Source organism: Eleginops maclovinus, chromosome 4, assembly GCF_036324505.1.
Source record: "Eleginops maclovinus isolate JMC-PN-2008 ecotype Puerto Natales chromosome 4, JC_Emac_rtc_rv5, whole genome shotgun sequence".
Lineage (NCBI taxonomy): Eukaryota > Metazoa > Chordata > Actinopteri > Perciformes > Eleginopidae > Eleginops > Eleginops maclovinus.
In genome coordinates this window covers 3,359,782-3,387,341 of record NC_086352.1, presented here as the reverse complement: position 1 = coordinate 3,387,341, position 27,560 = coordinate 3,359,782, and the positions used below count along the sequence as shown (strand labels likewise).

The following is a 27,560-nucleotide window of genomic DNA, read 5'->3' as shown; positions in this document are numbered from 1 at the left end:
CGTCTGCGACCAGGTGTTTACGTCTGTGTCTGTGGTGTCTATGTCTAGGTGTTTACGTCCGCGACCAGGTGTTTACGTCTGCGACCAGGTGTTTACGTCCGTGACCAGGTGTTTACGTCTGTGTCTGTGGTGTGTATGTACAGGTGTTTACGTCTGTGTCTGTGGTGTCTGTGTCCAGGTGTTTATGTCTGTGGTGTCTGTGTCCAGGTGTTTATGTCTGTGGTGTCTGTGTCCAGGTGTTTACGTCCGTGACCAGGTGTTTACGTCTGTGTCTGTGGTGTCTATGTCCAGGTATTTACGTCCGTGTCTGTGGTGTCTGTGTCCAGGTGTTTACGTCTGTGTCTGTGGTGTCTACATCTGTGACCAGGTGTTTACGTCTGTCTGTGTCTGTGACCAGGTGTTTACGTCTGTGTCCAGGTGTTTATGTCTGTGTCTGTGGTGTCTGTGTCCAGGTGTTTACGTCTGTGTCTGTGGTGTCTACATCTGTGACCAGGTGTTTACGTCTGTCTGTGTCAAGATGTTCACGTCTGTGTCTGTGTTCAGGTGTTTACGCCTGTGACCAGGTGTTTACGTCCGCGACCAGGTGTTTACCTCCGCGACCAGGTGTTTACGTCTGTGACCAGGTGTTTACGTCCGTGATCAGGTGTTTACTTCTGTGCCCAGGTGTTTACGTCCGTGACCAGGTGTTTGTGACCAGGTGTTTACGTCCGTGACGTCTGTGTCTGTGGTGTCTGTATCCAGGTGTTCTCGCCTGTCTGTGTCCAGGTGTTTACGTCTGTGTCTGTGGTGTCTACGTCGAGGTGATTACGTCTGTGTTTACGTCTGTGTCTGTGGTGTCTACGTCGAGGTGATTACGTCTGTGTCCAGGTGTTTACGTCTGTGTCTGTGGTGTCTACGTCGAGGTGATTACGTCTGTGTCAAGGTGTTTACGTCCGCAACCAGGTGTTTACGTCCGCGACCAGGTGTTTACGTCCGCAACCAGGTGTTTACGTCCGTGACCAGGTGTTTACGTCTGTGTCCAGGTGTTTAAGTCTGTGTTGTGTACGTACAGGTGTTTAAGTCTGTCTGTGACCGGGTGTTACCATCTGTGTATGTGTTGTGTACGTACAGGTGTTTACGTCTGTGTCCAGGTGTTTACGTCTGTGTCTGTGTTGTGTATGTCCAGGTGTTTACGTCTGTGGTGTCTGTGTCCAGGTGTTTACGTCTGTGGTGTCTGTGTCCAGGTGTTTACGTCTGTATGCAGGTGTTTACAGGTTAATCACTTCCTGTCTGATACCGGACAGATGAGAGATCAGAGGGTCCAGGTTCAATGAGTGAGAAACAACAGGTAAAGAGCTTCAGGTATTTAATGAGCTAAAAACATTTAACCTAAAAGAAAACAAGCAGGAATTGAAAAACAAACAGGAAGTGGCAGAAAATATTTACAGTTGTTGTCAGAAACGGATGTTTGTTTAGTTTGTTCACTCTGTTGAGAACAGATGGAGTTCAGAGCTCGTTACAAAGAGAGAACTGTGGTGAAGATGCTTCACTCTGTAGTGAGATATGAGATAGGAGTGTATAGAAGCTGAGTCATCTTATTCATCTATGTTGTTCCATTAATAAAGTGTAATAACGCATTATTATATAACTCAGCTTTGGAGATAATGTAACAACAATAACAACAAGTGTCAATAAAGCTTATGATTGATACGTAGTGATATAAAAACCTCTCTGCTGTAGATCATCATCAGAGATAGGAGAGAAGGTAAGAGCTTCACTCTGCTGTAAATCATCATCAGAGATAGGAGAGAGAAGGTAAGAGCTTCACTCTGCTGTAAATCATCATCAGAGATAGGAGAGAGAAGGTAAGAGCTTCACTCTGCTGTAAATCATCATCAGAGATAGGAGAGAGAAGGTAAGAGCTTCACTCTGCTGTAAATCATCATCAGAGATAGGAGAGCGAAGGTAAGAGCTTCACTCTGCTGTAAATCATCATCAGAGATAGGAGAGAGAAGGTAAGAGCTTCACTCTGCTGTAGATCATCATCAGAGATAGGAGTGTACAGTAAGAGCTTCACTCGGATCATTTCTTGAAGAACTTTTTGTTGAGGAGGAAGATGAGCAGGTTGACGTTGACCTTCGCTTTGTCGAACATCTTCATCACTGCCACGCCTTCATACTGCATCTGCAGCAGGTCCTACACACACATGCGCGCACACACACACACACACACACACACACACACACTTCAATAAGTTAGTAACCTGGCATTTATCCTGCTTTGCTCAGTATCTGGCCTGGTTCGGCTCAGTATCTGGCCTGGTTAGGCTCAGTGTCTGGCCTGATTGAGCTCAGTGTCTGGCCTGATTGAGCTCAGTGTCTGGCCTGGTTTTACCTGGTACTGCAGCAGAAACTCCTCCATCTCCACCCCCAGGAACCGGGCTTTGACGGTGAAACTCCCTCTATCCGGGCCGGGCACGATGTCAAAGACCACATTCTTAAACCTGGAACAGACCGGATCGTTAGCGTGTGACGGCAGCACACGTGTGACGGAGTAACAGATATTAATGTGTGTGGTGGTCCTCACTGTGTTGGCGGCAGGTCCTGGATCTCCAGTAGCACTCCCTTCTCCTGTAGCCGGGCAGCACTGTAGCTCAGAGCAGGAAGCTTCTTCTTCCTCTCTGCTGCCTTCTTATTGGTCGATTTACTGCAACACATGACCAACACATGACCAACACATGACCAACACATGACCAACACATGGCCAACACGTGACCAACATGTGACCAACACATGGCCAACACGTGACCAACACATGACCAACACATGACCAACACATGGCCAACACGTGACCAACACGTGACCAACACATGGCCAACACGTGACCAACACGTTACGAACACATGACCAACACGTGACCAACACATTACCAACACATAACCAACACGTGACCAACACGTGACCAACACGTGGCCAACACGTGACCAACACGTGACCAACACGTTACGAACACGTGGCCAACCCGTGACCAACACGTTACGAACACATGAACAACACGTGACCAACACATGGCCAACACGTGACCAACACGTTACCAAGACATTGCCAACACGTGACCAGGATCACCAGCACAGCACTCCACTAAACTGCTGATAAGAGCTCAGAGTGCAAGAGGTGAGCGTCTCTGAGCGATGAAGATAAAGAAGATGAAGATGAAGATAAAGAAGGTGATGAAGAAGATGAAGATATACAAGAAGAAGATAAAGTAGATGAAGATGAAGATAAAGAAGATGAAGATGAAGATAAAGAAGATGAAGATTTTTGATTTTTAAGGGTTAGGCTTTATTTGTCTTTTCTACAACAAAAGTCAGAAAATAACAAAACATTCCATTAAAATCATCAGTTTTTCATGAATAAATAAATAAATATTATTTAAACATTGTTCCCATAAAAGACCACACACACACACACACACACACACTACTACAAACTACATCTTTTAAAAAGTCAGCACTAAAGAGTTGTTCTCCCCAAGTGAGCACAGAACCTGCCCAACAGCCCACACATCCAAAAAACCCTGCAGATTATTGGTCAGTTTGTAGTATGCATGCTCCACCCTCAGACGCGCTGCCACCAGCCCCCTCAGACAGAGCACTACATCTGTCCATCCCACTCCAGCAAGTTGATTTTTCCGACTTTTCCAGATCGCTAACTTAGCATTAGCAAACAAGAAATTTACCAAAGCTAGAGGTTTACTCTTTTTCAGGGTGTATTTGGGGCCATGGACAAATAGTGGTATGGTGAAAACCTCCCCTAACCCCTCCACCCACTCCTGTACCATTTGTTTTACACCAGCCAATCGGGGACAGGACACTACCAAATGTTCCAATGTTTCTGCCATGAAACAGAACGGGCAGCCCCCCCTTGTGCCTGGGTCAAAATGTGCTCTATATTTATTTGTGGCAATTGCTCCATGTATAATTCTCCATTGGATGTCAGCCATCCGTTTCTCGACTGGAGACTTATACAGGATACGCCAGCTGCCCTGAGGGGAAAAACCCAAGCCAAACACATCTGTCCACCTCGACTCCTTGATGCCTGCAAGTGAACTGATGTTGAGCACCTTTACACAGCAAGAGTATAGCTGCTTCCCACTGCCGGAGCTGAAAGTTCCAAGTGTCAAAGTCCTCAGGGACAGCAGGAGACCTTCCTCTTCTCTCCATTCCCCCACCGCAGGACCCACACTCAAGGGAGGGAAGATGTACTCGTATCCCTTTCTCCACTGGTCAGCTAGATCCGTATTCCGAGCGAAAGTCCGGTGGGATGGCGACAGCGAATGCCACACCTCATCTACCAAGTTTTGTAAAACTCGGGTTGACCGAACACCTGTCACTTCAGCCAGTCTTTCTGTAGAGATCCCTGTTAAATGGCCCAGTTTTACCACTCCTGCTTTGATGAAACCGCTCCTTAGGGTGGCCGAAGAGAAGGGGGTTCCAGAAAGAAAACCACTATCAAACAGTGGCTCCTCAAACAGCCACATCCCAGGACGGGCGTCAGGTGGTCTGGAAAAACTCAGGATCTTCCAGGCACTGATGACTGAACTGTAAAAAGGTGCAAGTCCAGTTATCTTGTACGCAGGGGCCTTGAGCAGAAACAGGTGTTTATCAAAACCAAAACCCCCTGCCTTCCAAAGCAACAGTCGGGCCATAGCCAGCCAGCAGGGAGATGACCCATACAGCAGCCGCTGAGCTGCCTGTAGTCGAAAAGCAGCAGTCCTAGCCGTGATGTCCACAAGGCCCTGCCCCCCCTCTGCCACAGGTAGGTACAGGACCGATGCTGGCACCCAGTGATGTCCCGACCAGAAGAAATGCACAAGGAGCCGCTGCAGTTGTTTCATGAGGTCCGGCGGTGGGGTTATTACCTGGAGTCTGTGCCACAGAGATGAGGCGACCAGATTGTTGGCTATGAGAACTCTTCCCCTGTAGGACAGCTGGGGTAGCAGCCATTTCCATTTAGACAATTTAGCTTGCACTTTTCCCAGCAGTCCCTCCCAGTTCTGTGCCACCATGTCCCCAGTCCCCAACCAAACTCCCAGGACCTTTAAACCCTTGTTTCCCCACCTGAGGTTACCAGGAAGACTGGGCCTATTCTCTACACCCCACTGATCTACCAAACAAGCCTCGCTCTTCTCCCAGTTAACTTTGGCTGAAGCAGCATTGCCATACAGAACTAGACTGTCTTGTAGCTCCTGGATGTCTTGCTGACCCTGGATAAATACACTGACATCATCAGCATAAGCTGATACAACCACAGGGGGGCCCTGAGCTGACTCTGGCATACACAGGCCCCTCAGCCGGTTCCTAAGCCTGTTCAAAAGGGGCTCGATGGCAATACTGTATAATAGGCCTGAGATAGGGCAGCCCTGCCTGATCCCCCTTTTAACTGGTACAGGTCTGCTCAGCCCTCCCCCCACCTTCACAATACAACATGCATCACTGTACAGCAACTTCACCCAGGAGAAACAATTCTCCCCAACACCAAAAGCCTGCAATGTGGCAAACAGAAAGGAGTGATCAACACGATCAAACGCCTTCTCCTGGTCAATAGAAATGATACCAACATTTAGGTTATACAGCTCACAGACGTCAAAAGTGTCGAAACATCAAAAACAAATTGTCCACAATTGATCTGCCAGGAATGCAATATGTCTGATCAGTTCCAATAAGAAGTTCAATAAAACACTTCAGCCTGTTGGCTAAAACCTTTGACAGTATCTTATAGTCTGTGCATAACAGGGCCACAGGTCTCCAGTTCTTCAGCAGGGTTAAATCTCCTTTCTTAGGTAACAGTGAAATCACCGCACGCCTACAGGAAGCTGGAAGAGCCCCTTTTCCAAAGGACTCCTTAACCACGTCCAACAAGTCATGTCCTAAAATACTCCAGAAGTGTTTGAAAAAGTCTGCAGGTAAGCCATCTATGCCTGGAGCCTTGCCGGAGGCCATCTGTGTCACTGCAGAGGTCAGTTCCTCCAGAGTAATGTCAGAACCCAGGGTGTCACTTTCTGCTGAACTCAACTGTGGAAGACCCTGAAGAAGTTCATCAGCAGCTTCCACATCGCAACCTTCGGCTTTGAACAGGTCTGTGTAGAAGGACACTGCGTGTCTCCTCATCTCAGCAGGTTCAGAGGTTACTTGTCCATCGGGAAGACGTAAACATACCATCTGCTTCCTTTGGCCCACAGACCTCTCCAGGTTGAAGAAAAAGGTGGTTGGTGCATCAATGTCTCTCATGGAAGTAAAACGGGCTCTGATCAGAGCTCCTTTGGCTTTCTCCTGAAGAAAACAGTTAAGCTGTTGTTTTTTTAGGAGGGACTGTTCTATGTTTTCAACAGACACCCTCTCTAACTCACTGATCTCCCTCTCTAACTGCTCTATAGCCCTTCTAATGTTTGCAGTGGAGTAGGATGTATACTGTTGGCAGAAAACTCTAATCTGAGCCTTTCCTACCTCCCACCACTGACTCAGGGAAGGAAAAGAGTTCTCTCTGATTTCCAGTTAAGCCAGAACAATTTAAAATTGTCACAGAAATTGAAATCTTGTAAAATGTTAACATTAAAGTGCCAGAACGATCTAGGTTTTCCTGCAGTGGATAAAACCAAATCTAAGGAAATGAGATGATGATCTGTGAAACCAACAGGTTGGATGTGACAGTTCACTGCTCGAGCGATAAAAGAGGCAGACGTAAAATCACTCTAACCTGGCTGCACTAACGCCTCCAACTAGCATCCTCACCCAGGTGTATTGTTTTACTGAGGGATGTTTCATCCTCCACACATCCACTAAGTCAGCCTCTCTGATCACCTGTGACAATAAAAGGGAAGACTGAGGATGAGGCTCTTGTCCTATTCTGTCTAAAGTGACATTGGTGCAAGCGTTCCAGTCCCCCCCCAGTATAACACACTCCCCCTGTGCACTTGTGTCTAGCTTGTCTTTTAGAACCTGAAACACAGATAAGCGTTCAGGGCCTCGATTGGGTGCGTAAATATTAATAAAAGTGAAAATAAACTGTAGAAGTTCCACTTTCACCATCAAGACTCTACCTGCCACTATCTCCGTGCTGGAAACAAGCTTAACATTTAAAGAGGGGGAGAATAAAACCCCAGCTACCCCAGCACTAAGGTTAGAGCCATGACTGAGTACATACTGACCCCCCCACCACATTCCCCAGTCTGTCTCATTCAGGCTATCACTGTGAGTTTCCTGCAGTAAGATCACATCTAATTTTTTCTGATCGAAAACCTCTGACACTAAAGCCCTTTTCTGTGCACTTCTACCCCCGTTAATGTTTAAAGAAGCAACCCTCAAAGCCTGCATTAGAGGAAAGACACAGAGAAAGAGAACCGGCCGGTACACACAGCAGAGAGGAGACACCAGTGTTGCATGATCATGTTGAAATTATTTGGACTTTTTCAGTTTCTTCCCCCTTTTGCTTCCTCCTGCACCTTTTTTCACAGCAGTGACATGTTTTCTGAGACGATATCGTTTCTTTTCATCCAACAGATCCATCCCTACAATTTTCTGGAGAGTGCTCACTGTCTGAAGAAACTTATTAGTGTCAGGAAAAAAATCCCTCACTTCCACTGACTTGCCAAAAGACTCATTCAAAAAGACATTAATCTCTTCCAAAGAATATAAATCTGTATTCTGAGAGACACTATCTGCAACCGAAACACCGTCAGAATCCCCCTCACCATCTGTGTCCATCTCTGCTACCTCACTGTTTTCTGGAGCCTGTATCAGCTCTTCTTGCTGATCAGAGCCAGCCGGCAGCTCCTGCTGTGTGTCAACAGCCTCCACCTGTCTCACAGCACCAGTCCTCACCTGCTAAAGTATCCTCCACCCTTTTACCTGTACCCACATTTTTAGCTCCACTCACCACACTCTCCACCGTCCCGGTTTCTTCTCTCACAACACTCGTCTGTACTAAGTCCGCAGCACCCGCTGCACTGGTTCCCGCACCAGGGCCCGTGTCGGGCTCAGCCGCCCTGGGATCAGCTGCCCCAGACTCACCAGGTGGAGCGGTGTGCCGTCTATGTGGACATGCAATGCGTTTGTGACCCAACTCCCCACACTCAAAACACTTAGCGTTCCCAGAGCTGGCATACACCATGTAGAAACCATCTTCGTGTCTCACGGAAAGACACATCGAGTGTCTGAGTGGGACAATTCAGAAACATGAACACTTGTCTCCGCAGAGATTGAACATGTTTCAGTTTTTCATCTTTACACCCCAGAGCAACAGTGCGGAGATTACTGGCAAACTTACCAAACCGCTTCAACTCCCGTTCCAGCGCTTCATTCGGGATAAACGGAGGAACGCCGGAAACGGTGATCCGCGTGGACGGTGTCGCCAGCGGTGAAACCTGAATAAATTCCTCCTCTAGGGTTAATCCGCTCTCGATGAGTCCGTGACGTATTTCTGGTCTTTTAGAAAGACCACGACCGCTTTATTCATGCGGGAAGCATAAGAAATGTTTTCATGACCGACCTGATCCCCCACAGCCAGCAGCACCTGCTCCACGGTGCTGGAGGCCTGAGCCACCAACCGCACTCCGTGTCTCAGAGACACCGATGGCGTCCCAGAGGGCGTCATCCCCGCCACGATGCACGGGAAAACCACTCGTGGAAACCAACTCACCTACTTTACAAAAACTACAAATAACCCAACAAACGATCAACAGTCAAACACAGTAGAAAACAGAACGAAACAACGCTCCAAAAACAACGTTTCAAAAACCCCTCTTCCCTCTTACAACACACCACCACCGAAGATGATGAAGATGAAGATACAGAAGATAAAGAAGATAGAAGATGATGAAGATAAAGATGATGAAGATAAAGAAGATGATGATGAAGCAGAAGATAAAGAAGGTGAAGATAAAGAAGGTGAAGATGAAGATAAAAAAGGTGACGATGATGAAGAAGAAGAAGATAAAGAAGATGATGATGAAGATAAAGAATAAGATGAAGATACTGACCTGTCTGTGGTCAGCTGGTCCAGACAGGAAGTGATGTAATGCCTGTAGTAGTCCACCTGCTCACAGTGGTGGCTGCTCTTCAGCTGCAGGCTGCTCAGAGTCTGACGCAGCTTCTGCAGCTCCCCCCCCCCGCCGCTGACGGTGCAGCCGCTGCTGACGGATGTCCTGGAGGGGGTTCATATTGAAGTTGTCATGGTGCTGGGGGTGTTATATGCATATATGTGTTTGTGTGCTCACCTTGGCGATGATCTGCAGCATGTGGTCCTCGCCCCCCCCCCTCAGGACCCCCAACCCCTGCAGCATGCGCAGGTTCCTGAGGATCTTCTTCTTCTTCTCCTGCAGACGCAGCCGCCCGTTAGCAGCCAGGGACTCGTTCCTCTGCAGTAGCTCCGGCCGCCGCGCATCCTGCTGCGCACGCCGCTGCAGCAGCCAATCATGGCTCAGCTCCTGTGGGGGCGGAGCCAGAGGTCAGCTGAGGCTTACCTGTGTGTGTGTGTGTGTGTGTGTGTGTGTGTGTGTGTGTGTGTGTGTACCTGGTTCTGTGACACGCCACCCCTCAGGATGTCTCTCAGAGAGTCCCCCGGTTGCGTCCTGATGACATCGAGGACCAGCTGCTTGGTGCTGACCGTCAGAATGAGACGTGATTAGTGAGCCGCTCAGGGCCACGCCTCCTGAGAGGGTGATGCTAACCTGCTAAGCTACCAGAGCAGCTAAAGCTAACATGCTAAGCTACCTGAGCAGCAGGCCTCTGGCGTCTGGTTTGTCGTTGGACTCGTTGAAGATGTCAAACTTGTTGGTGAGCGTCAGAGAAACCTCCGAGGCTCCGTCAGCGGAGGCGTCACCTGAGGACAGGAAGTCACACGCTGCAGCGTTAGGGGGTCACTGGGGGATTAGATGTAGTACTCATAGCAGTATTGGTCAGTATTGATGTGGTATGAGGTACCACTGAGCTCCTGTAGGCTGGGCACTGAGCCCAGGTCCTGCAGCAGCTGCCTGAGGGGGTCTGAGGGGTCGGGACACAAAATCTGCTGGTGCTCCAACAACAGCTGCAAACAAACACAGGCTGTCTGTGAGATGCTTTTATTGTGAAAGGTAAGCAGGAAGTGATGTCATGTCTCAGAGTCAGCATGTGTGTGTGTGTGTGTACCTGGTGTGTGTTGCGCAGCTCGCTGACGGAGATGTAGACAACAGGTTTGTTGACGATGAGCAGCTCAGAGAACTCATCCATGTTGAACCTGTCCTCGGGTTCAGGGACGTCACACACACCACGCAGGAACTTCCTGTGACACACACACACACACACACACACACACACACACACACACACACACACACACACACACACACACACACACACACACACACACACACACACACACACACACACACACACACACACACACACACACACACACACACACACACACTCATGTTTGATACTCTTCTGGTGTCAGAACATAAGAACTGCTGCGGGACTGTGAGACGTGTGACGGTCGCTCCCCCCCCCCACCTGAACTTGACGTGGGTCTGGCTGATGAACTGGTTCAGGGTCTTCAGGTGGCTTCCCTCCCCAGGGAACAGCTTGTTAGCGGCAGCGTGCTGCAGCATGCGGGCAATGCAGCCCAACAGGTGGCGCTGCTCGGGCTGCAGGCTGCTGCCGGCGCTGCGCTGCAACACGTCGAAGCCGTCCGGGGCCACCAGGGCCGGGTTCATGTAGCGGTAGTAGACCAGGTTCCCCACGATCTGATGGGGGAAAAGTTAGTCATATCTCCACAGTAACACACCACCACTAAATGCTCCTCAGGACAGGTCTATACTCTGGATTCCTGCTCTTGTGGCTCGGTCTAACTCTTGGAGCTCACCTTGTACAGCTCGTCCTCGCTGGCTTCAGGGAACTTCTCCTGCAGAGCGTCTCTCAGGACCTTCGCCATGTAGCGCAGACCATATCTGCAACACACACACACACACACACACACACATTACATACAGACCATACCTGCAACACACACACACACACACACACACACACACTCACGGTAGTCTGTGTAGGTTGGAGGTGATGGCCTTGAACACTCGCTCCGTCAGATTCTCCAGGTTGATGAGGGCCACGTCGATGCGTCTCTGAACCTCCGGGTGGAGGAGGGCGTCGGCGGCAGAGACCTCATACGGGAGAGAGCTGCAACAAGAGAGGGTTACTGCAGCTGGGGAGGGGGGGGGGGTATGATGGTGTGTGTGTGTGTGAGCTACTCCACCTCCTGGTCCCGGTCTTGGTCTCCGTCTGGTTGATCCATGTCTTGTAGACATCCACGGGGTCGGTCCTGATGCTGGGGGGGGGGGTCCTGCAGGATGTCCTGCAGCGCGGGGCCCAGGGCCTCCTTCAGGGTGCTCTGTCCACGGGCGCTGCGGTAAAAGTTCACCATCATCTTGATGACGGTGGGGTTCCCAGTGACCACGTCCTGAGGCTGCTCCACCTTCAGTCTGCCTCCGTCACACACACACACACACACACGATCCTGGGAGTCAGATAGAGTCAGGTGGGAGTCAGGTGGTGTAGGGTGTGGGTCAGTTGGGGGTCAGGTGGTGTAGGGTGGAGGTCAGGGGGTGTAGGGTGGGAGTCAGGTGGTGTAAGGTGGGGTTCAGGTGGTTTAGGGTGGTGTACGGTGGTGTCAAATGGGAGTTAGGTGGTGTATGGTGGGAGTCAGGTGGTGTAGGGTGGTGTCAGATGGGAGTCAGGTGGTGTATGGTGGGAGTCAGGTGGGGGTCAGGTGGTGTAGGGTGTGGGTCAGTTGGGGGTCAGGTGGTGTAGGGTGGGGGTCAGGTGGTATAAGGTGGGGTTCAGGTGGTTTAGGGTGGTGTCAGGTGGGGGTCAGGTGGTGTAGGGTGGGGGGTCTGTTGGGGGTCAGGTGGTGTAGGGTGGAGTCTGTTGGGGGTCAGGTGGTGTAGGGTGAGGGTCTGTTGGGGGTCAGGGTCTGTTGGGGGGCCAGGTGGTGTAGGGTAAGGGTCTGTTGGGGGTCAGGTGGTGTAAAGTGGGGTCACCTGATTTCGTAGCGCAGCGCCTCTGTGAACAGCTGCAGCAGCAGGAATGCAGCCCTGCAGTCGGAGCCGTAGTTAAACAGGCTGAACACCAACATCTCCATGAAGCAGGTGGAGCGGCTCTGAGGCATCAGGAAGATCAGCTGGGCCAGGTACAGGGGCTGCGTCTGCGATACAGGTGAGTGTTACATGCAGCAGCTACAACAGGTGTTACCTGCAGCAGCTACAACAGGTGTAGAACAGGTGTTACCTGCAGCAGCTACAACAGGTGTAGAACAGGTGTTACCTGCAGCAGCTACAACAGGTGTAGAACAGGTGTTACCTGCAGCAGCTACAACAGGTGTAGAACAGGTGTTACCTGCAGCAGCTACAACAGGTGTAGAACAGGTGTTACCTGCAGCAGCTACAACAGGTGTAGAACAGGTGTTACCTGCAGCAGCTACAACAGGTGTAGAACAGGTGTCACCTGCAGCAGATAGAACAGGTGTAGAACAGGTGTTACCTGCAGCAGATAGAACAGGTGCTGGTAGGCCTCCAGTCTGTCCCTCCTCTCGCGGCTCAGAGCCTTCAGACCTTTGCTCCTGTCCACGTCCATCATGTCCGACAGCTGCTCCTTGTTCTTCCTCGTCAGCTTCTTACAGTGAGACACCACTTCCTGTTTACACACAGCGAGACAGGTGAGAAAGAAGCAGCTTTTCAGTTACATGAGCAACCTCACTCTGAACAGTTGTATTAATCTCGGTAAAGCCTGATCACCTGTAGTTACCTGAGTATTTACCTGAGCAACTGTATTTACCTGAGCAGCTGTATTTACCTGCAGTATTTACCTGAGCAGCTGTATTTACCTGCAGTATTTACCTGAGCAGCTGTATTTACCTGCAGTATTTACCTGAGCACTGTATTTACCTGAGCAGCTGTATTTACCTGCAGTATTTACCTGAGCAGCTGTAGTTACCTGAGTATTTACCTGAGCAACTGTATTTACCTGAGCAGCTGTATTTACCTGCAGTATTTACCTGAGCAGCTGTATTTACCTGAGCAGCTGTATTTACCTGAGCAGCTGTATTTACCTGCAGTATTTACCTGAGCATCTGTATTTACCTGAGTATTTACCTGAGCAACTGTATTTACCTGAGCATCTGTATTTACCTGAGCATCTGTATTTACCTGAGTATTTACCTGAGCAGCTGTATTTACCTGAGTATTTACCTGAGCAACTGTATTTACCTGAGCATCTGTATTTACCTGAGCAACTGTATTTACCTGAGCAACTGTATTTACCTGAGTATTTACCTGAGCATCTGTATTTACCTGAGCATCTGTATTTACCTGAGTATTTACCTGAGCATCTGTATTTACCTGAGCATCTGTATTTACCTGAGCAACTGCATTTACCTGAGCAGCTGTATTTACCTGCAGTATTTACCTGAGCATCTGTATTTACCTGAGCATCTGTATTTACCTGAGCAACTGCATTTACCTGAGCAGCTGTATTTACCTGCAGTATTTACCTGAGCATCTGTATTTACCTGAGCATCTGTATTTACCTGAGCAGCTGTATTTACCTGAGCATCTGTATTTACCTGAGCATCTGTATTTACCTGCAGTATTTACCTGAGCATCTGTATTTACCTGAGCATCTGTATTTACCTGAGCATCTGTATTTACCTGAGCATCTGTATTTACCTGAGCATCTGTATTTACCTGAGCAACTGTATTTACCTGAGCATCTGTATTTACCTGAGCATCTGTATTTACCTGAGCATCTGTATTTACCTGAGCAGCTGTATTTACCTGCAGTATTTACCCGAGCATCTGTATTTACCTGAGCATCTGTATTTACCTGAGCATCTGTATTTACCTGAGCAGCTGTATTTACCTGCAGTATTTACCTGAGCATCTGTATTTACCTGCAGTATTTACCTGAGCAGCTGTATTTACCTGAGCAACTGTATTTACCTGAGCAACTGTATTTACCTGAGCAACTGTATTTACCTGAGCAACTGTATTTACCCGAGCAGCTGTATTTACCTGACCAGCTGTATTTACCTGAGCATCTGTATTTACCTGAACAGCTGTATTTACCTGCTGTATTTACCTGCAGTATTTACCCGAGCATCTGTATTTACCTGAGCAGCTGTATTTACCTGAGCATCTGTATTTACCTGAACAGCTGTATTTACCTGCTGTATTTACCTGCAGTATTTACCCGAGCAGCTGTATTTACCTGAGCAACTGTATTTACCTGAGCATCTGTATTTACCTGCAGTATTTACCTGAGCAACTGTATTTACCTGAGCAACTGTATTTACCTGAGCAACTGTATTTACCTGAGCAACTGTATTTACCCGAGCAGCTGTATTTACCTGCAGTATTTACCTGAGCAACTGTATTTACCTGAGCAGCTGTATTTACCTGAGCATCTGTATTTACCTGAACAGCTGTATTTACCTGCTGTATTTACCTGCAGTATTTACCTGAGCATCTGTATTTACCCGAGCAGCTGTATTTACCTGAGCAGCTGTATTTACCTGCAGTATTTACCTGAGCAGCTGTATTTACCTGAGCAACTGCATTTACCTGAGCAGCTGTATTTACCTGAGCAACTGCATTTACCTGAGCAGCTGTATTTACCTGAGCATCTGTATTTACCTGAGCAGCTGTATTTACCTGAGCAACTGTATTTACCTGAACATCTGTATTTACCTGAGCAGCTGTATTTACCTGAGCAACTGTATTTACCTGCAGTATTTACCTGAACAACTGTATTTACCTGAGCATCTGTATTTACCTGAGCAGCTGTATTTACCTGAGCAACTGTATTTACCTGAGCAGCTGTATTTACCTGAGCAACTGTATTTACCTGAGCAGCTGTATTTACCTGAGCAACTGTATTTACCTGCAGTATTTACCTGAGCAACTGTATTTACCTGAGCAACTGTATTTACCTGAGCAACTGTATTTACCTGCAGTATTTACCTGAACAACTGTATTTACCTGAGCAACTGTATTTACCTGCAGTATTTACCTGAGCAACTGTATTTACCTGAGCAGCTGTATTTACCTGAGTATTTACCTGAGCAACTGTATTTACCTGAGCAGCTGTATTTACCTGCAGTATTTACCTGAGCAACTGTATTTACCTGAGCAACTGTATTTACCTGAGCAACTGTATTTACCTGCAGTATTTACCTGAGCAGCTGTAGTTACCTGAGCAACTGTATTTACCTGAGCAGCTGTATTTACCTGACCAGCTGTAGTTACCTGAGCAACTGTATTTACCTGAGCAGCTGTATTTACCTGAGCAACTGCATTTACCTGAGCAGCTGTATTTACCTGAGCAACTGCATTTACCTGAGCAACTGTATTTACCTGAGCAACTGTATTTACCTGCAGTATTTACCTGAGCAACTGTATTTACCTGAGCAGCTGTATTTACCTGAGCAGCTGTATTTACCTGAGCAACTGCATTTACCTGAGCAGCTGTATTTACCTGAGCAACTGCATTTACCTGAGCAACTGTATTTACCTGAGCAACTGTATTTACCTGCAGTATTTACCTGAGCAACTGTATTTACCTGAGCAGCTGTATTTACCTGCAGTATTTACCTGACCAGCTGTATTTACCTGAGCAACTGCATTTACCTGACCAGCTGTAGTTACCTGACCAGCTGTAGTTACCTGACCAGCTGTATTTACCTGAGCAACTGCATTTACCTGACCAGCTGTAGTTACCTGAGCAACTGTATTTACCTGACCAGCTGTATTTACCTGAGCAACTGCATTTACCTGACCAGCTGTAGTTACCTGACCAGCTGTATTTACCTGAGCAACTGTATTTACCTGAGCAGCTGTAGTTACCTGAGCAGCTGTATTTACCTGCAGCGTGGCCCTGTTGCGCACCAGCAGGCCGATCTTCAGGTCCATCAGGTGCAGGTCAGCCTCCAGCTGCCGGTTGGACCGGATGCTCCTCACCACCTCCTCCCTCAGACGCAGAAGCTCCGCCTCCTCTCTGATGTCACCGTCTCCCAGGTCCAACAGATGGAGGAACTTCCTGACCACCGACAGGGGGGGCGTCGCCGTGTGCACTGTGACAGGTGAGTGGAGGAGGGGCTTAATAAGGCTGACAACAGGTGGGGGAGGGGCTTAGCAAGTTTGACAGCAGCCGGGGAAGGGCTAAGTGATCTCACCTAGCATTCTGTACTCCCCCCGCGCCCGGCTGGCCCTGAAGAAGGCCTGGATCTTCACTACAGCGCCCACCTGTGGACACACAGAAAACACACACTGCAGCCTCAGAGGGGGGGGGGGGGGCGTCTAGAGACAATAGCTCTGCAGGTGAGGTTTAAACAATCAGTTTTTTCACCTGACGCCTGAAGAAGCTCAGCCGAGCTCTGTACTTCCTGCGTGCCGACCACATTCTCACCGCCGCCTGGATCTGTAACACACTCTGATGGTGACCGATAACACACACTCTGATGGTGACCGATAACACACACTCTGATGGTGACCGATAACACACACTCTGATGGTGACCGATAACACACACTCTGATGGTGACCGATAACACACACTCTGATGGTGACCGATAACACACACTCTGATGGTGACTGATAACACACACTCTGATAACACACACTCTGATGGTGACTGATAACACACACTCTGATGGTGACTGATAACACACACTCTGATGGTGACTGATAACACACACTCTGATAACACACACTCTGATGGTGACTGATAACACACACTCTGATGGTGGACTGATAACACACACTCTGATGGTGACTGATAACACACACTCTGATGGTGACTGATAAACACACTCTGATGGTGACTGATAACACACACTGATAACACACACTGATGGTTCAGGTCTTACCTTGACCACGGCTCTCCAGTTCCGGTAGAGGAACTGCAGCCGCTGCTGGTACGTCTTCTGCTGCAGAACCCTCCTCCAGTGAGCCTGAAACAGAGAAAGGAAGTGAAGAGGAACCACTGAATATAATGAATCAGAGGGACCATCAGGGGGCAGCAATGAGGAGGAGTTATGACCTCACCTGTATGATGACCACTGAGGCTGTGTTGTTGCCAAGGTAACGGCGGCGAGCCTGTAGCTGCTGTCTGAGCAGGAAGCCTTGACTCAGCGCCTGCAGACGAGTGATGAGGGCTTCACTGCCCCTCCAAAGGGCACTGCGGCGGTACGAGGCCGAGATGCTGCTCACCACTTCCTGTGGAGAGGGGGTGATGACATCACTGCTGCTGACCAATCACAGGCCGGGGACAGTGTGTGAGGGGGGCTCACCTGTATCTGCTCCCGTACCAGGAACACAGGGTTCTGCCTGAAGCCGGCAGGCTGCTCCCAGACACCCTCCAGTCGTGTCAGGTGCAGGTAGTACCAAGACCCGTCCTCCAGCCGGATGCGAACCCATGGACTCCTGCTGTCACCTGGACACAGGAGGCATTCAATAGTATAGGTATTACCCTCAGTGTCTCAGGTGTTACCTTCAATGTCTCAGGTGTTACCCTCAGTGTCTCAGGTGTTACCTTCAATGTCTCAGGTGTTACCTTCAATGTCTCAGGTGTACCTCAATGACTCAGGTGTACTTTCAATGTCTCGAGGTGTTACCCTTCAATGTCTCCTCAGTGTCTCAGGGGTTACCTTCATGGTCTCCTCAGTGTCTCAGGTGTTACCTTCAAATGTCTCCTCAGTGTCTCAGGTGTACCCTCAGTGGTCCTCAGGTGATACCCTCAGTGTCTCAGTGTTACCTCAATGTCCTCAGGTGTTACCTTCAATGTCTCCTCAGTGTCTCAGGGTTACCGTCAATGTCTCCTCAGTGTCTCCAGGTGTTACCCTCAGTGTCTCAAGGTGTTACTCAATCTCAAGTGTTAGGTGGTACCTCAGATGTCTAGGTGTTAACTCAGTGTTCTTCAGGGTGTACCTTTCAATGTCTCAGGTGTTACCTTCTATGTCTCCTCAGAGTTCAGGTGTTACCCTCAGTGTCTCAGGTGTTACCATCAATGTCTCTCAGTGTTAGGTGTTACTTTAATTGTCTCCTCAGTGTCTACGGTGTTACCCTCAGTGTCTCCGGTGTTACCTTCAAAGTCTAGTGTCTACCTTCAATGTCGTCCTCCAAGATTGGTCTCAGGTGTGTAACCGCGGTCTCAGTGTCTCATTGGTGTACCTTCAATGTCTCCTCGCCGTGTCTAGTGTTACCTTCAAGTATCTCAGTGTCTCATGGTGTTACCCTCAGTGTCTCAGGTGTTACCCGCAGTGTACCCTGACTCCGGCTCCCCGCTTAACCTCGCCCCCTAATTGTTCGTCACTGTATAGTGAATCTCCACCCTCCCCCGCCATTTTACCCACCACATCTGCTCTGAGGGTTCAAGGTGTTACCCTCCAGTGTCTCCTGGTGTTTACCTTCAATGTCTCAGGTGTTACTCTTCACTGTCTCTCTCAGTGTCTCAGGTAGTATCGCTTATGTCTCCTCCAGTGTCTCAGGTGTACCTCAGTGTCCTACAAGGTGTTACCTCCTCCGTGTATCAGGGTGTTTACCTATCAAATGCTAATGTTGTACCTTCAATGTCTCCTCAGTGTCTCAGGTGATACCCTCAGTGTCTCAGGTGTTACCTTCAATGTCTCCTCAGTGTCTCAGGTGTTACCCTCAGTGTCTCAGGTGTTACCCTCAGTGTCTCAGGTGTTACCTTCAATGTCTCAGGTGTTACCTTCAATGTCTCCTCAGTGTCTCAGGTGATACCCTCAGTGTCTCAGGTGTTACCTTCAATGTCTCCTCAGTGTCTCAGGTGTTACCTTCAATGTCTCCTCAGTGTCTCAGGTGTTACCCTCAGTGTCTCAGGTGTTACCCTCAGTGTCTCAGGTGTTACCTTCAATGTCTCAGGTGTTACCTTCAATGTCTCCTCAGTGTCTCAGGTGATACCCTCAGTGTCTCAGGTGTTACCTTCAATGTCTCCTCAGTGTCTCAGGTGTTACCCTCAGTGTCTCAGGTGTTACCCTCAGTGTCTCAGGTGTTACCCTCAGTGTCTCAGGTGTTACCCTCAGTGTTTCAGGTGTTATCCTCAATGTCTCCTCAGTGTCTCAGGTGTTACCCTCAGTGTCTCAGGTGTTACCCTCAATGTCTCCTCAGTGTCTCAGGTGTTACCCTCAATGTCTCCTCAGTGTCTCAGGTGTTACCCTCAGTGTTTCAGGTGTTATCCTCAGTGTCTCCTCAGTGTCTCAGGTGTTACCCTCAGTGTCTCAGGTGTTACCCTCAGTGTCTCCTCTGTGTCTCAGGTGTTACCCTCAGTGTCTCCTCAGTGTCTCAGGTGTTACCCTCAGTGTCTCAGGTGTTAACCTCAGTGTCTCCTCAGTGTCTCAGGTGTTACCCTCAGTGTCTCAGGTGTTACCCTCGGTGTCTCAGGTGTTACCCTCAGTGTCTCAGGTGTTACCCTCAGTATCTCAGGTGTTACCCTCAGTGTCTCAGGTGTTACCCTCAGTGTCTCCTCAGTATCTCAGGTGTTACCCTCAGTGTCTCAGGTGTTACCCTCAGTGTCTCAGGTGTTACCCTCAGTGTCTCAGGTGTTACCCTCAGTGTCTCAGGTGTTACCCTCAGTGTCTCAGGTGTTACCCTCAGTGTCTCCTCGGTGTCTCAGGTGTTACCCTCAGTGTCTCCTCAGTGTCTCAGGTGTTACCCTCAGTGTCTCCTCAGTATCTCAGGTGTTACCCTCAGTGTCTCAGGTGTTACCCTCAGTGTCTCAGGTGTTACCCTCAGTATCTCAGGTGTTACCCTCAGTGTCTCAGGTGTTACCCTCAGTGTCTCAGGTGTTACCCTCAGTGTCTCCTCGGTGTCTCAGGTGTTACCCTCAGTGTCTCCTCAGTGTCTCAGGTGTTACCCTCAGTGTCTCAGGTGTAGTTCCTGTAGGTTAGGGGCTGCCCACCGCTCAAACTACTCCCCCTCTGCCTTCTGCCCTATGGATGCCGTCCAGGTCGCCAAGCTGGTTGCTAAGGGCAAGACCTCCACCTGCTCACTGGACCCCCATGCCGACTGTCCTGGTCAAGGCAGTCCTACCCGCTGTCTTGCCTAGCATTGTTGACATCAAGAACTCCTCCGTTACCTGTTTGGCCGCAAAAAGCAGTCGCAGAACAACTCCACCAACACATGTCCAAACATGAGCTCTTGGAACCCTTCCAATCTGCTTACTGAACACACCACAGCAACGAGACCACCCTCATCTAAATCAACAATGACCTCCCCATTGCTGCTGACTAGGGTCACATCAGTACCCTGATCCTCCTAGACCTCACTGCAGCATTAAACACATCTGTCTGATCTTCGCCCTCTCCTTCTTCCACTCATACCTCGGAAACAAGTTGTGACCTACGCTGTCTCCTCCTCCCTCTGTTAACCATGGTGTCCCCAAAGCTCGGTGCTCGGACTCCTTTTCTTTATCATACTTCCTATTGGTAAAATCATCCACCGCAATGGTCTCCAGTTCCACTCATACGCCGATGACAACCAAATCTACAGCACCAAAAACCTCCTATTCACCCCCCCTCTCAGTCACTCATCAACTGCTTTGTTGAAATAAAAACCTGGCTGACAGCAAATCAAAATCAGCCTTCTTTCAACTCATAAACATCTCCCGACTCCGGCCACCACTCACCTCCTGCCTGGACTACTGCAACGGAGTCCTGTCTGGGGTTCCCAGCAAATCCCTGGACAGGCTCCAGTGTGTGCAGACCTCTGCTGCTAGGGTCCTCACCCACCTCGAGGCCTTGCAGCATCACATGACATCTTCAAGTCAACCCTGAAGAGTCATCTGTTTAGCCTTCCAGCCATAGTTACTGACCCCCCTGCCCTCACAAACAACGTCACCTCATCGGCCTTCTTCCTCCGGCTGTTTTCTTTGCAGTGTGTTTTGTGTTCCCCCCTTTGTAAAAGTGTCCTTTGGTATATGATTGGCTCTTTATAAATGTAAGTAACTATTTTTATTATTAGTTCCTACAGGTGTAGCGTACCTGAGAGGCTCCTGGTTTCCACCCTGCAGTGCAGCTCTCTCTGGTACTGCGCAGAGCAACAGGGGAGGACTTCCTGCAGCTGCAGCTCAGGTAACATCAGGACACGCAGAGTCTGCTTCACTTTGTCCTCCTTCACCGCCTGGTTCACTGCAGCCAGCGCCAGACCCACTGACACACAGTAGGATTATTATTTTTAATTCAACCACAGATCATATACTGAGTAAAAAGGATCGAAACACACTCACACTTCAGGGCTCTCTGACTCTCCTGATTGGCTATCCTCACAGCTTCCTGGATGTCAGCCAACCACAGCTCAGTGCCTGGCTCCCTGCTCACCTGATTGGACAAAAAGAGGACACATGACTTTGGCTTAAAGTCATTGAATAACATGAATGTGTAATATCAATATATGTCCTGCTCTCTGGCTTTTCAAACAGATGAGGAAGCAGCGTATAGTGCGGGGCTACCTGTGCGTCAGTGTGTTACCTGGGCTCGGTGCTGCCGGGCTCTGGTCAGCCGGGTCATGTATCTGCAGCTGTTTGCAGGCAGAACGTCCTCCAGTTCACAGGAGGGCAGCAGCAGAGCAGAGAGCAGCTGCTGAGCGTCTCCTCTAAGCACTGCCGAATTGATCAGCCCCACACACTGCAGCTCTGGGAGTTAGAGGTCAGTCAGTCAGTGTGTGTGTGTGTGTGTGTGTGTGTGTGTGTGTGTAAGTGTGTGTGTGTGTTGTGCTTACGTTGGTGCTCGTCCTGCACTGACTCATTGACGATGCTGATTTCTTCCTGCAGCTGATTCCAGGTCAGCAGCTCTCTGCTCTGCTGCTGCTTCAACAGCAGACTCTCAAAGTACCTGAAGAAGAAACCACCACACCTCCACCATCATCATAAACCATCATCACCATCACAGTGTGTGTGTGTGTGTACATGTATGTCCTCTGTGTGTGTCATGTGTGTAAACACAACAGAGTGGAGGGATTAATAAAGTATGTCTTCTTCAAATGTAGAATGTAAATGTCCTTTGTGGGACCTGAGACAGACCTGACAGAGACTTATTTTTACCTTTTACTAACCATGACTGGGGTTTCTGCTTTGGAGGTGGTGGGTGTGTGTGTGTGTGTGTGTGTGTGTGTGTGTGTGTGTGTGTGTGTGTGTGTGTGTGTGTGTGTGTGTGTACCTGTGCAGCAGGGTATGTGTGTGTTAGGGGTGGGCGATATGAGGTAAAATTCATATCACGATATTTTTCACTGTCGAGACGATATCAATATTATATCACGATATACGAGGGGGAAACATCTGAATCACATTTGAATAGCCCTTCTTAGTTACATGACATTAGTTGAGGCAAAATATGTATTTTAACATCATAAATCGACTTGGCTTACTTCGCCGTAAACTCTCTCCCGACATTCCAAGTAAAGTTGAGGCAGGCATTTCTGGCTGAAGTACTTGCGGCTCGGGATCTCGTACCTTGGGTCCAGAATTTGAAGTAACTTTTTGAAACCCACTTTCTCCACAGTTTGGATGGGTACCATGTCCTTCGCAATGTGATGGGTTATAGCCTCCGTGACGTCTCTCCATTTCTTGCTTGTCCGCTCATAGCGAGTACCGGCAGCGAATGATGTTTGTAGTGATTGCTGAAGCGATTGAGTGGAAGTCTGGCTTGTCTTTGGTCGAGCTCCTGGGCTGATTGCTTCTCGCATTTTGATGCAATCTGCATATTCTCGTACATGCATCGATTTAAGGTGATTTAATAAATTGGTAGTGTTTCCACCTTTCGCTAAAACAGCACGGCGACACAATTTACATAAGATATTTTTTTGTTCGAGGTCGGAGATCTTAAAACCGAACCAGTTCCACACGACAGAGGTGCCCCCTTTCTTTTTCACCAATTCGTCATCCTGCACCTGGGTATTCTTTCCTGCCTGTTGACTCATCTTTAATTTTCAATCTTCTTTTTCTTCAATGTCTTCTTCTTCGTGGTCGTCGTCTTCGTCTTCTTCTTTTTCTTCAATGTCTTCTTCTTCTTCTTGTTTTGGATCCACTATTGCTAGCACTACTTCCGCGCAGCAAAAAATGCTTGCAACGTCCGCTCATAAAAATAGGTCTACGCCGTAAATCCTCAAATTGTGGCCGAGTGCTTTAATTTACTTAGGCTGCACATCGCACTGGCCTTTATTTGGGGCAGGCTTGTATATGGACCAGGCCTTCATTTCTTGCTTACCCTCTGTTGTATTGTATTACTTAAATCAAATAATGGGCATAATTACAGTAGGCTAATATCATTCACTGCATATGCATTTAGCGTTGTGCGTCTCCTCACTGAAAAACCATTCCGCTCAAGCCAGCCCCTGCTTGCTAGAAGTTACGAAATCAGTCACGGGGGAAAAGATTTCCAAAACTTTGTTCTAAACACGCTATTATGCTTATGCACGAGAACTCTGTGCACAGCTGTTTTAGGAACAGACAGGCAGTTTAGGAACACGTCCAGGCATTCATTAATCCAGCGGAGATCTGTTGTTAGGTTAATCTTCCGAAGCCCGTTTGAATATACTTCAGAAGACAAAGAATGTTCGACAATGCGACCCAACATGAACGCCAATTTATGAATTTATGAATACCGCGGTATCATCGATATCTCAAAATTCATATCATGGCGCAGCACAATACCGGTTTTTACTATCATACCGGTATATCGCCCACCCCTAGTGTGTGTGTACCTGTGCAGCAGGGTGGGTTCCACCTCCGATAGACCAGCAGACGGACTGACCAATGAGAAGCTGAACTCCTGCATATGTCCCGCCTCCAGCACCTGATTGATGAGAGCGACAGCTGACAGCATCTCCATGGCAACAAACAGCTCCTCCTGCTGCAGCGCCCCCTGTAGAGATAAGAAATACATGTTACATTATACTATACTCAGGTGTGTCCTCAAGTGTGTGCTCAGTGGTGTGTACTAAGGTATGATCAGGTGTTTTATCTCAGTTGTGTTGTGGTCAGGTGTGTTGTGGTCAGGTGTTTTATCTCAGTTGTGTTGTGGTCAGGTGTGTTGTGGTCAGGTGTGTTATTTCAGGTGTGTTGTGGTCAGGTGTGTTGTGGTCAGGTGTGTTGTGGTCAGGTGTGTTATCTCAGGTGTGTTGTGGTCAGGTGTGTTGTGGTCAGGTGTGTTATCTCAGGTGTGTTGTGGTCAGGTGTGTTATTTCAGGTGTGTTGTGGTCAGGTGTGTTGTGGTCAGGTGTGTTATTTCAGGTGTGTTGTGGTCAGGTGTGTTGTGGTCAGGTGTGTTGTGGTCAGGTGTGTTGTGGGCAGGTGTTTTATCTCAGTTGTGTTGTGGTCAGGTGTGTTGTGGTCAGGTGTGTTATTTCAGGTGTGTTGTGGTCAGGTGTGTTGTGGTCAGGTGTGTTGTGGTCAGGTGTGTTATCTCAGGTGTGTTGTGGTCAGGTGTGTTGTGGTCAGGTGTGTTATCTCAGGTGTGTTGTGGTCAGGTGTGTTATTTCAGGTGTGTTGTGGTCAGGTGTGTTGTGGTCAGGTGTGTTGTGGTCAGGTGTGTTGTGGTCAGGTGTGTTGTGGTCAGGTGTGTTGTGGTCAGGTGTGTTGTGGTCAGGTGTGTTGTGGTCAGGTGTGTTATCTCAGGTGTGTTGTGGGCAGGTGTGTTATCTCAGGTGTGTTGTGGTCAGGTGTGTTGTGGTCAGGTGTGTTGTGGTCAGGTGTGTTATCTCAGGTGTGTTGTGGGCAGGTGTGTTATCTCAGGTGTGTTGTGGTCAGGTGTGTTATCTCAGGTTTGTTGTGGTCAGGTGTGTTATCTCAGGTGTGTTGTGGTCAGGTGTGTTATCTCAGGTTTGTTGTGGTCAGGTGTGTTGTGGTCAGGTGTGTTATCTCAGGTGTGTTGTGGGCAGGTGTGTTATCTCAGGTGTGTGTGTCCTCAGGTGTACCTCTGCAGTGCGTCTCTGCAGCAGCTGCAGCTCTCGGTGGTACAGGGTGGCAGCGGAGGGGAAGACCTCGGGCAGCTGGAGGTCAGGGGTCATCAGAGCACTGAGGGTCTGCCGTGGGTCACTGAGACGCAGACAGGTGTTCACATTCTGCAGAGCTACATGCACTACACACACACACACACACACACACACACACACACACACACACACACACACACAGCTGTCAGCATGTCTCCTAAGTGAAGCGGAGTCTAACAGGTGTTATCAGGGAGGACTCACTGCTCTGGTCTCTCTGAACCTCCTTGTTGGAGACACTGACTCCCTCCTGCAGCTCCTCCGGCTCCAGAGGATCCACACAGCCTTCAGCCTGCAGACGGGGATCAGGGAGACAAAACAGAACATTTAGATTTAAGATGCTTATGAACAAATCAGTGAAAGGGATTTAGCCTGATCCTATTCTGCTTTCTGTGGTGCCCCCCCTGTAGTGTGTTCATAGGTTTTGGTGCATGTAAATGGTCTGCAAAAAAACAAACTCCCTGTGTTCTTCCAGAGGGAGGTTCTCTTGAAAAGCTAATAATTCTAAATTTCTAAAATACTTTTCTGAAAAATCAAGACTTTTTCACCATATTCATATTTTTCCAAATCTCAAAATTCAGACGTAACCCTAAAATTTCTGAGTTTTTCTTTCAATCACAGAATATTGCATACTGATGTACACCTGAACATCAGCAGGAGAGGACTCTTTAAAGTAGAGACACTACATACTGATATACACCTGAACATCAGCAGGAGAGGACTCTTTAAAGTAGAGACTCTACATACTGATATACACCTGAACATCAGCAGGAGAGGACTCTTTAAAGTAGAGACACTACATACTGATATACTCCTGAACATCAGCAGGAGAGGACTCTTTAAAGTAGAGACACTACATACTGATATACACCTGAACATCAGCAGGAGAGGACTCTTTAAAGTAGAGACACTACATACTGATATACACCTGAACATCAGCAACAGAGGACTCTTTAAAGTAGAGACACTACATACTGATATACACCTGAACATCAGCAGGAGAGGACTCTTTAAAGTAGAGACACTACATACTGATATACACCTGAACATCAGCAGGAGAGGACTCTTTAAAGTAGAGACACTACATACTGATATACACCTGAACATCAGCAGGAGAGGACTCTTTAAAGTAGAGACACTACATACTGATATACACCTGAACATCAGCAGGAGAGGACTCTTTAAAGTAGAGACACTACATACTGATATACACCTGAACATCAGCAGGAGAGGACTCTTTAAAGTAGAGACACTACATACTGATATACACCTGAACATCAGCAGGAGAGGACTCTTTAAAGTAGAGACACTACATACTGATATACACCTGAACATCAGCAGGAGAGGACTCTTTAAAGTAGAGACACTACATACTGATATACACCTGAACATCAGCAGGAGAGGACTCTTTAAAGTAGAGACGCTACATACTGATATACACCTGAACATCAGCAGGAGAGGACTCTTTAAAGTAGAGACTCTACATACTGATATACACCTGAACATCAGCAGGAGAGGACTCTTTAAAGTAGAGACGTTACATACTGATATACACCTGAACATCAGCAGGAGAGGACTCTTTAAAGTAGAGACTCTACATACTGATATACACCTGAACATCAGCAGGAGAGGACTCTTTAAAGTAGAGACTCTACATACTGATATACACCTGAACATCAGCAGGAGAGGACTCTTTAAAGTAGAGACACTACATACTGATATACACCTGAACATCAGCAGGAGAGGACTCTTTAAAGTAGACACTACATACTGATATACACCTGAACATCAGCAGGAGAGGACTCTTTAAAGTAGAGACACTACATACTGATATACACCTGAACATCAGCAGGAGAGGACTCTTTAAAGTAGAGACACTACATACTGATATACACCTGAACATCAGCAGGAGAGGACTCTTTAAAGTAGAGACGCTACATACTGATATACACCTGAACATCAGCAGGAGAGGACTCTTTAAAGTAGAGACACTACATACTGATATACACCTGAACATCAGCAGGAGAGGACTCTTTAAAGTAGAGACTCTACATACTGATATACACCTGAACATCAGCAGGAGAGGACTCTTTAAAGTAGAGACTCTACATACTGATATACACCTGAACATCAGCAGGAGAGGACTTTTAAAGTAGAGACTCTACATACTGATATACACCTGAACATCAGCAGGAGAGGACTCTTTAAAGTAGAGACGTTACATACTGATATACACCTGAACATCAGCAGGAGAGGACTCTTTAAAGTAGAGACTCTACATACTGATATACACCTGAACATCAGCAGGAGAGGACTCTTTAAAGTAGAGACACTACATACTGATATACACCTGAACATCAGCAGGAGAGGACTCTTTAAAGTAGAGACACTACATACTGATATACACCTGAACATCAGCAGGAGAGGACTCTTTAAAGTAGAGACTCTACATACTGATATACACCTGAACATCAGCAGGAGAGGACTCTTTAA

General features: G+C 48.1%; 1 protein-coding gene across 1 annotated transcript in view; it reads right to left on the bottom strand.

Moving 5' to 3' along the window:
* Positions 1–1,328: 1,328 nt before the first annotated feature.
* LOC134863414 (ras GTPase-activating-like protein IQGAP3) overlaps positions 1,329–27,560 on the bottom strand; it is a 29,088-nt gene continuing 2,856 nt past the window's right edge. The window contains 30 exon segments of the mRNA XM_063881923.1: positions 1,329–2,175; positions 2,374–2,482; positions 2,566–2,685; positions 9,016–9,143; positions 9,145–9,180; positions 9,253–9,462; positions 9,549–9,636; positions 9,749–9,857; positions 9,959–10,061; positions 10,163–10,295; positions 10,526–10,758; positions 10,878–10,962; positions 11,051–11,191; positions 11,268–11,350; positions 11,352–11,493; positions 12,052–12,215; positions 12,551–12,703; positions 15,928–16,136; positions 16,239–16,308; positions 16,412–16,483; positions 16,931–17,014; positions 17,109–17,279; positions 17,354–17,496; positions 21,065–21,232; positions 21,310–21,400; positions 21,551–21,714; positions 21,801–21,913; positions 23,781–23,941; positions 24,993–25,156; positions 25,272–25,359. Coding sequence (XP_063737993.1) covers positions 2,062–2,175; positions 2,374–2,482; positions 2,566–2,685; positions 9,016–9,143; positions 9,145–9,180; positions 9,253–9,462; positions 9,549–9,636; positions 9,749–9,857; positions 9,959–10,061; positions 10,163–10,295; positions 10,526–10,758; positions 10,878–10,962; positions 11,051–11,191; positions 11,268–11,350; positions 11,352–11,493; positions 12,052–12,215; positions 12,551–12,703; positions 15,928–16,136; positions 16,239–16,308; positions 16,412–16,483; positions 16,931–17,014; positions 17,109–17,279; positions 17,354–17,496; positions 21,065–21,232; positions 21,310–21,400; positions 21,551–21,714; positions 21,801–21,913; positions 23,781–23,941; positions 24,993–25,156; positions 25,272–25,359 — 3,849 coding nt within the window. The 3' untranslated portion in view covers positions 1,329–2,061.